General features: G+C 38.5%; 1 protein-coding gene across 1 annotated transcript in view; it reads left to right on the forward strand.

Annotated features, from left to right (window-relative positions):
• LOC140338195 (alpha-1,3-mannosyl-glycoprotein 4-beta-N-acetylglucosaminyltransferase C-like) overlaps window positions 1–9,312 on the forward strand; it is a gene marked incomplete in the record, with an annotated part of 25,977 nt that extends 16,665 nt beyond the window's left edge. Inside the window, 1 exon segment of the mRNA XM_072422297.1 lies at window positions 2,133–9,312. Within this exon segment, the coding sequence (XP_072278398.1) occupies window positions 2,133–3,310 (1,178 nt within the window).
• Between the last annotated feature and the right edge of the window lie 1,360 nt (window positions 9,313–10,672).

A 10,672-nucleotide genomic window follows, 5' to 3' on the forward strand; every position in this document is an offset into this window, starting at 1 on the left:
ACCTTGTTCTGTTGTCGTCCCCCGGCGTCCTGCTGGTTCCTGCAGCTCCTCCAGACACGTCTTCGATCTTCTCCCAGTGTGTGCAGAGACAATCTCTGGGGTTCCCCGGTGACGTAGGTGCGGGCGAGAGGAGTGGAGGGAAATTCAAAAAATTTTGTATTGGATTCAATACCCAATAGCTGTATTGAGTCCAATACAAAGAAACATTTATAATATATATATATATTTTTTTTTTTTTTTTTTTTTTTTAAACATGCTACTGTACATTTATATTACGTAAACATTTTTTTGTACCGATTTTTGTGTTTTTTTTTTTTTTTATTTAAAGTTTACTATTAAATGTACTAAATTTGTTAAATATTGGACATATTTTGGTGAGTTATGCCTAAGAATTATAGGCCTACAATGTAAAACGCATTTCCATGCAAAAAAGGCTTTTTGCATGGAAATACGGACAGAATTACAATGCTGGAGGGGTTATTCTACCTATGCACTCCTTAAAATGTTTTTATTACAATAAATAAACAACAGTATATGTACTCGCACCCTTTAGCAGTTTGTGTACTTAGCACCTGAACTGTGAGATTTTTAGGCGCTTTTGCTTTGTGCAGAATCTAACAGAGGTGGTGTGTAGACAGAAGAAGAATGTGAAGAATAGGAATTATTACAGTCATACCTTAACCTAGTTTAAATAAACAATATCTTGCCTTGCATATCCCAAAAGGCTGCCGGCGCTTGGGCTGGCGGCATTGTAAAGAATAAGGTGTAAAGAATGAGGAAGCTGAGACAGCGTGGGACTCCCTGGGCTCCATTTGTAGATGGATTGAGGGCTTTTCTTTTTTTTTTTTTAAAGTTCTGCTTTAACAAATACATTGTAGCTTATACTATTACTGTTTTGGAAAATATTAATGACATTGCCTGTTCTCTTCTCAACTGTCATCATAGCTGCTTATATACCAGCCATACAACTACATAAACAGTTAAAATATATCTGTGTATACTTTACTTTTACTACTTTTTATAAAATGTTGGTTACTCTTATATTGTACATAAAAAAGAACGATTGATGTGCATAAACATTAGGTTAAGGAAGCCCATTTAATTTGATTTAACTTAATGAACCCCAAATAAAGCATCCTAAAATATTCTATTACATAATATAATAACATACATGATAAAATAGCTGAAACTAAATACTAGCACCTGATGGCAAGTTTTTTTTTTTGGTTGTTCTTTTTATTTAACAGATCGGTTTAGATTTCATTAGCTGGATGATTAGGACAAGTCATTATTGTATACCTTGACAGAAAGACTTGCCCATAATAATAATATACTGTGCCAGCAAAACCTGAAACCATACTCAAGTCATAAGAAATAACTAAATAATAATTAGCGCAAATTTTCTTTATTTACCTAAACCTGGTTTTGCCTATCGATATCTGGATTTGAGCAAGGCCTCTGGATGGCACACCTAATAATAAATCACTGTGCATTTTAAAATAGATACAAACCTATACTGAATGACATTTAGGGCTGTATATTATATGATTCCCTGTTAATTCGTCTGAAATTCACCGAGAGGAGTTTAAATCTCTCATTTTAGTTCCCATCAAAGCAATGACTTGCTCTGCCACTTAGTGGCCACAAAGTGCACAGCTGTCACAATAATAATATCTGTATAAATGAAAATTATGAACAAATTGGCAGGGAAATAATTTATAAATACCCACCTTAGAGACATGTTTATAAAGCAATGAAAAGTGAAATATTATTAAACATTCACAAGTAGTTCATTATTTAGGTAGTATGGGCAACAAGGTGGCTCAGAGGTTAGCAGTCTGGCCTTTGCAGCACTAGGTCCCAGGTTCAAATCTCAGCCAGGCCACTATCTGCATGGAGTTTGCGTGGGTTTCCTCCCACAATCTAAAAACATGCAGTTAGGTGAATTTGCTACCCCGAATTGACCTTAGACATGACTATGGCAGGGACATTAGATTGTGAGCTCCTTTGAGGGACTGCTAGTGACATGACTATGGACTTTGTACTGCACTGCATAATATGTCGGCGCTATATAAATACTGGGTAATAATATAACATGTATCTTTTTTTTTTTCTTCTTCTGCTTTGAATAGAATTTTTATCCATCGGCATATCTTCTGTGAAGAGGAAAAAAGAGAACTATCTTCTGACCACACTTCAGTCCATCTTCAGCCACAGCAGTCCGTCGGAGCTCGGTGAGTTAGTGGTTGTGGTATACCTGGCCAACACTAAATATTCCATAAACGAAGAAGTGGCAGCAGACCTGCAAAAGTATTTTTCTTCAGAGATTGCAGCAGGGCAGCTGATTGTGATAAGCAGCTACACCAATGCCTATCCCACTCTGGAAGGTCTGAAGAGGAACTTTAACGACCCACCTGAAAGAGTTAAATTCCGTTCCAAACAGAACGTGGACTATGCCTTCCTGGTAAACTTCTGTGCCAATCTGTCTCAGTTCTATCTGATGTTAGAAGATGATGTTACCTGTTCTTTGAACTTTCTCACCTCAATTAAGTCATATGTGAACCATTATCCTTTACCATGGACCACAATAACTTTTTCCAACCTGGGATATATAGGGAAACTTTACCACAATGAGGATTTGCCAAAACTAGCACGTTTCCTACTGATTTTCTACGATGAGATGCCATGTGACTGGCTCCTAGATCTTTTCTATCAATCTAAGGCTCAGAAGAAGATAATCCAGTACAAACCATCCCTTTTCCAACACATCGGGCACTTTTCATCATTTCAGAGCAGAGAAAATAATTTGAAAGACAAAGAATTTGTGGAAATCATGGAAGTCTATGGCGATCATCCGCCAGCGTCCTGTGCCACCAGTATAAAGTCTTACCAAGAACACACCGCAGACCATGTGTGTTTCCCGAGTGCCAGTTTCTTCTGGGGGGTAGATATAAAAGCAAATGATCATTTTACAATGACTTTCCAGAACTCAACTAATATTGAGAAGATCAGGATCATTACGGGAAGCTCAGAGCATCCCGGAGATACCTTGAAATCAGGTTATGTACAGTTGGGCAGAAACAAAATGAAAGCACGTGAACATATAACATGTGAATCATTTACAAAAATCGGTGAATTTCATAATGGGACAGTTTTCCTGGACAATATAGACCAAACTGCAGGAAGATCGATAGACTGCCTTAAAATTCAGGTTTCTGCACCCCAAGCAGAGTGGCTGATAATACAGAAAGTAGGTATTTGGGTCAGAAGGGAAAAGACGCATCCAGATAAACCCTTTGATACTAGGTAGCTTTCATCGGAAGACAATTATTGATTTGCCTTGGAACGTTCTCTTTGTGAAGAAGCAACTTTATTGCTGTGATAGTCATATGATTGAGCGGCTGGGTACGCTTAATTTTACCAGCAAGGAACAAAAAACGGCCGCCACCCACAGCAAACAAACACAAATACTCCTAAATTTTGAAGAAGGGGGGTTATAAAAGGTCAATTGTGTGCCATTTTTCATTAACTATAGCCGTTTTGTCCATTTATAAAGTTGTTCATTCAACTCATCCAAAGCATGTTCTGGGTGAGCCCATTTAAAAAGGCTTCTCACTTGTTCTTTTGCAGAGAATTGTCACCAACCAAAAAGACATGGTCACATTGCACTTTCCTTGTTGCTATGTAAGAGAATAAGACTTCTGGCAATGGGGAAGAACATGACCGACCCCGTGTGGGCATGAGCAGCCAATCACTGTTATAGACGATGGTCAAGTTGAGCATGCTCCAATATTGAAGCCTAGATGCTGCACCAAGGAGGTGACCAGGTTGCACGGTTGGATAAGAATACAATTCTGGAGGGTTGAGCTCTGCGTTTTTACTTTGCTTGGAATGTACAGGGAATGGGTGTTTTTTTTTTTTTGTTTTTTTAACTGTGGTACAGTTGGGAACATCGCAGTAATTTTTTTGTGGGTCTACTTGAATTTTCTTGGATCAGATATTAACTCTGGTGCTCTATGACATTCGGCTGGATTATCTCAAGCCATGTCACTGATTTATGGATGTTACATGTCATTAGGTTATGTTCTGTCCATTGCAATGTTATCTGTATGTGCTTTGTCTGGTGGGAACTGTGAAAGGACAGAAATCCCAGCAGGGGGTTGGTGTATTCCGCTTAATGTACTTTTGGGGCCAGGGTCATTGGATTTGGGCTCATGTTGATGAAATCAGTTTGAGATGCTTCTAGGATAATAGGAAAATCACCAACAGGTGCATTTGACCCACAGCTGACCTCCTCCAAGCAGGTTTTGCATCCCCAAAGACTTATATTAAAATGAAAAACCTGTCAGACTTTCAACACCTTATTGTAACCATGGCTAGAATTTCATCTGGGATTCCAAAGTCAGCCAACATCAATAGGAAAAGCATAGTTATCCTTTAAAAAGGAACTGAACTCTGCAGCATGTGCTACTTCCCCCTCCATTGCTCCTCTTTCATAATCAGCTGCTCTCTGCAGCAATCCCTAGTGAGCCCAGGATGAATTATTGGTTTCATGGGCTATCTGGAAATGCTGAATGGCTTTGGATGTCATCAAACCCACACAATGGCTGCTCTGTTTTGCAGTGGCATGCATCTCATGACATTTCCTAGATTGTAAGCTCTTCAGGGCAGGGTTCTCTTCTCCTCCTGTGTCACTGTATCTGTCTGTCATTTGAAACCCCTACTTAATGTACAGCGCTGCATAATATGTTGGCACTATATAAATCCTGTTTAATAATAATAAGCCAAAAAAGGCTGGGTGTAAAGCACTAGTCACCAGTATTGCCTGTGGTCTCCCTGCAGCTAATCTTTTTTCTATTACTGACTCACTATACGTTTCTGCACTGTCTCTCTTGGTGGTCATCACGGTAGTTGCAGGGTTTTTCCATCCCCCACATCAGAGCCATCGGTAGAGAGAACAGTGAGAAGCTTAGTGTGCTGGTATGAACCGGACACAGTAAAAATTTATTTTCAAGTGCATTTCTTTGGGTTGCATCGTTTCAGTTATTTTTTTTCTCAATATTCTACAATCCGTACCCCATAATGACAATTTAGTAAATTTGATAATATTATTAGGAAAAAAACTCCATACACAGGTGCAATAATTGTTGCATCTTTCTCGGTCCTTTCCAACAACAAAAGACTGCACGATGCATGAACGAACGCTGTACATACCGTTCTGCTCCATAGAGAGGGGAGAACAATGGAGTGGCACCCCACTTCACTCTTCACTTCCATTACAATCATTCGTCCATCTGCCAGGATGGATCCATGAATAAAGAGCGCTGTACACACGCCAGTTTCTCATCCAATATCAGCACTCAGGCAATTATCGGATGAGAATCATCTGACGTGTGTACGTAGCCTTAGGCCCTTCTCCGTGATTGCCCAGTTTGGTCGGGCGACCGGCTCTTGGAGGAGTCCTGGTTGTGCCAAACCTCTTACATTTGAGAATTATGGAGGCCGCTGGGCTCTTGGGAACCTTCTGTGCAGCAGAAATGTTTTGTAGCTTCCCCAGATCTGAGCTTTGTAACAATCCTGTCTCTGAGTTCCGCAGGCCATTCATGGTTTGGGCAGCTATGAGACCTTCTATAGAGAGGTGGTGCCTTTCCAAAATCATTGCCAAGCACAGAGGGGCGCCAATCAAGGAGCAGAAACATCCCAGTGATCACAAGAAAAATGGGAGGCACCCGAGCTAAATTGTTGTTATAAAAGGTCTGAATACTTATTTAAATATGATATTTCAGTTTTTTCTATTTAATAAATATTGGGGTACAGAGTGTAGATTAAAAAGAAAAAAAAAAGAATTGAAACAATTGTAGCATCTGGCTGCAAAATATAAAATTGGGCTTTAGATACCTAAAGGGGAACCTGCTTCCCATCAAATTTGATGATTTAGTTTTACCTCTCCCCAAAAAATTAGATGTGAGACTGGTTACAAAAGATATATCTCTGCCTCAGTTTTCATCGCTGACCTTTTCACAAATTATTCCCATTGTAATGAAAACAAATTTTATGTTTGGTAGACAAAATGGTAAAATTTATATTTAAAATAAAGGCTATTTTCTGGTAAGATGATGAATCATTGTTTGTCTATATACAAGGTTCAATATCCTTCAGCTCATTACTCAACTTTAGAAAAAATGACTTGATCCTTAGTGTGAGGCTTATAAATGAATAGTCTGTTACTATTGTGTTATCTGTCTTGCCTAACCAGAGACCTTGACTGAATAGCCATCATAAAGCAATTCATAAAGCTGAACTACCAGGGAAAAAACAAACAGCTTTTACTCCAAATCTGTCAAATGCAGTACCTCCTTTCCGCCACTAGATGTCATTAGTATTCCAGGTTAAATGACACCCATACGTCATTCATCCCACTTACTCTGAGCACAGACTGATCCACTGTGCCCGATTTATTAAAGCTCCCCAAGGCTGGAGAGGATACACTTTCATCAGTGAATCTGGGTGATCCAGCAAACCTGGAATAGATTTGGTCCAGTATTGAAAACATTTGCTTTCAAATAGCTAAAGACTTAGGAAATCCATTCCATGTTTGTTGGTTTACCCAGCTTTACTGATGAAAGTGTATGCTTTCCAGACTTAGAGACCATTAATAAATCAGGGCCACTGTCTGACTGAGCAATAGAATAGAAGCAGCACAGTACTTTCTTCTTTTTGATAGGTTTCTTACCAGCAGAGTACCCGATTGGCTTCTTGAGCTGCTTCTTGCTCCCCAAGTTAAATCTCGGCTGTACAGGGACAAGAAGAGGCTTTCACCAAGCCAAATTAAGGTATTGCATTCAAATAATTATTATGAAATAATATGAAGCTGTATTTACCAGTGTCATATCCTCCTAGAACCAAGTGTTAACTTTTCTAAAGAGAATATTACCCTGACTCTCCTATAGCAGCCCAGGAGCAAAGGTTTTCCCATTTGGTTACATAATATCTGATAAAAGGGAGGAATATATTTCTAATTGGCACATTCTCTGTTAGGAAAGATCAAATGCAGAAGCTTTCAGATGTATATTATCTATCATTATATTGTACCAATCATATACACATTGGTCAGTCAAAATGTTAAAACCATTTATCCAAACGGTGTAGTTCCCTTGTGATCTGGGAAGTTGTCTTTTGGTAGCAAATCTTTAAAGTCACATTGCCTATGCTGGCCTGCCTCTTCCCATAGTACATCCGATTATCTATTCTTAATATACAAGTACATTATAGGTGCATTTGGTGGTGGTCAGGGGTCATTATGAGCCCCTAGAGTGGTCTTTGGCTTCACATTCAAAGCAAGCAGTGATGCACGGTGTAATACAATAACTTTTTCTTAAGGCCAGCATTATGTTTTTCAGTGATTTATGTTACTTTTACACTTCTGTAGAATTGGACCAGATGGCTAGTTTTCACTCTCACAACATTCTTCATTAATTCCTGGCCCCCCATAGTTTACAGTTTGTCCTTGCATGGACCACTCTTGGTAAGAACTAACTGCAGTAGACTGGAAACATCCCACAAGACCGGCTGTTGTTGTAAGAACCTTTGGGGAGGTAACACCGAGTGTGGCTTGGGGAAGCTAAAACAAATAATAAAAAATGACTTACCTGGCCCCACCGGCGTCCTCCAGTGTCCTGCCTGTCCTTTGGCTGCGTCCTCTTCCTCGATCTGTCCCCCGGTGAGTGCGCTGTCGTTCCCCCGGAGATCCCGGTGATGTCGGTGCGTGCATGCGGTCGTTGCTAGAGGTGCGGCGAGAATTTCAAATTATTTTCTATTGGATTCAATACAATTGAATGCAATACACTGGATTTATATGTCTAAAAGCGGTACATTGTCTTTCATGAAAATGTATTTTACAGTATGATATAGTATGAGTATAATAAAGTTTGAAACACAAAATCATGCGAAAGTTTAATATTTATTTTTATTTTTATTTATTTTGACATGATTTTGTGTTTCAAACTTTAATATATTATACTGTAAAATACATTTTCATGAAAGACAATGTACCGCTTTTAGACATATAAACCTGGACAGAAATGAACCGCCCAGGAGGTTAAGAAATGCTCTCAGATGTCAATCTATTTTAATTCAGTACTTGTCTATTCTTCATGCTACCAACACATCACCTACAAGAACAGACTGTTCACTTGTTTCCCCCTACCTGAATAACCAATGTGATTGGGTTTAACATGTAAGTGGTTTTAATGTATTGACTAATCATTATACGTGTAGAGAGAGGGAGAAATATATACGCACCCCCATATTCTCCAATACAGAATTCTATGGAAAACCCAGAGGTTGCTGGGGATTCCTTGAGCAATGAGCAGTTTGTTACTCTCAGGTCAGTAGTGACACCAATGATCTGTAAGGGTGACATTCTTCCCAATGGCCAGCAATGTAAAAGGAATTCTTCCCACTGACCACAATGCTAAAGTACTGTGAGCTGCAGATATAGAAATTTTAGCAGGAGTTCCCAGAAGACCTAAAAGTTATTTCAAGGGTTCCCCTATGTTAAAAAGTTGGAGAAACTCTCACAATGTTTGTCTGACTCTTGAAGCTAAACATTCATAATTACCAAGTGCCCTCTAGTGGCCAAATCTGATTATTACATTACTATGCAAATTCAATTACATGAAGAAGCATTAAAAATGGATTAACAGCAACCTTTTCCATCTGTTACCTGCATAACATTAAAGAAACAATTTTAAATTAATAGACTGCCAATGCATGTGCACCAGAAGTGCATTTCGTTAATGCACTGGAATGCCGCTGGCAATATTTGGTTTCTACATTACATGGCTCTGGAGAGGTGCGAATGAACCCCAAAACAAAGATTACCAAGAGATATAAATTGTTAAAGCATTATTAGAGCAGCACATTTCAGGTGTATGTCAATGGCCTTTTTTCTTTGTGGGTTTTAAATTTTCATACGTGTCTTTGAGAATATAAAACTTGCCTAGATACAAATTGTCAAATGCAGGTCAAAAGGAGGTCAACTGCAAGTCAAATGAATTCTGGCTGATCTCTCGCACACGTCTCGAGCTCATGTCAATGCCATCAACACAAGCCCAGCGTTCATTGACACCAGAAGAGAAGGATAAATCCCAGCTTGATATACAGGGAAGTAATGATTTGCAAAACTTTAATGTGTTCGGTATGAATTGCCTAGGTTTATGAAAACTTTTTTAAGGAAAAAATTAATATTTTCATTGAAAATTCTTTTTTTTTATTGTAAGATTGATCAAAATAAATTTTATTTATATTATGCGTCACTCTCTTCATTTTGATCACACTTTATATACATGCTTGCTGGTACGTCAAGTCATGCAATCAGCATCCAAGCTGAATGATTACTGCAGTATTACTGTGCTGCAAATAATAAAGAGAAGGCCAGCAACTGGTGGTCTCTGTATGGTTGCAATAAAAAAATTAGTTTATTCTATATGAAATAAAATTAAATATTGTTTTGATCATTGGGTAAAAATTGTTGCAAATGCCAAGCAGGTCCTGATTGCTACATGCAGTGTCACTGCCTGTATCAATCCTTTGCAACCCCTATTTAATGTACAGCACTACGTAATATGTTGGTTCTATACAAATCCTGTTTATTAATAATAATATTAATAATAACAAATCCCTATCCCCCTTCTATTGTGTACCCCAGCTATTGGATTGTAAGCTCTGTTGGGCAGGGTCCTCTTCTCCTCCTGTGTCACTGTATTTTTTATTTAAAACCCCCCATTTAATGTGTAATGCTGCATAATATATTGAAGACACATCCATAAAAGTTTAAAGGGAAGGCAATTGGAGAATTACTGCATCAAGCTAACAAATTCTGATACCCATTCTCAGCATGTCTGACTCAAAACTATCAAAGATAGGCACAGCCAGACAGCTGGCAGGAGGAGCATGTAAGACACATTCCTTTCTTATAGCAAGGTCTCCAAAAAGAAGTACCCAAATAAGGGGACATTTCTCAGAAATGGAAATCTTTACTTTTCACATTAATATGCTTTTACTTAAATAGCCATGTTTTGTTATAGTTTTTTTTCTAGTTAGCTGCTTCCCTATGCACAAACTTGTCAACCAAATCCTTACTTGTTTTGTTGTTTAATTGAAAATAAAAACTATTTAAAGAAATGCGAATTTGCATGTGCTACAATTGAAAGAGAAATTCTTCTTTATATCCACTAGATGGCAGCAAAGTTTAACCTGCAACATCTACAACTGCACCAGAAGCAGTTTACATCCATGCATTAAATAGCAAAGTTTACTCATAGTTATCTCAATCCAGCAAGTCCCAAAAATAAGGGGGTTATTTCTCATTGTGGCATAGTGAGTGGAACCATGGAAACTAGTTCTTCTTGTACATGTCTAATTGTATACCTAGAACCACTAGTTTACAGTACAGATATAGTCTACCACTGTACAGACATTTATTCCTAACTTTACATTAGTTTCATGCTCCTTGACCATTATCTGTGCTGCATATGGAAACAAGGGCTGGAGTAGGGGTCTATATTGGGGATCCAGTGCCATGGAAAGCTTGGAGTGCTGTGTTTAGTATTAAAGCTGCAGTCTTTTAACCTAGGAGGTCCAACATGACCCCTTCAGAACAATTGATCTC

Source organism: Pyxicephalus adspersus, chromosome 9, assembly GCF_032062135.1.
Source record: "Pyxicephalus adspersus chromosome 9, UCB_Pads_2.0, whole genome shotgun sequence".
NCBI lineage: Eukaryota > Metazoa > Chordata > Amphibia > Anura > Pyxicephalidae > Pyxicephalus > Pyxicephalus adspersus.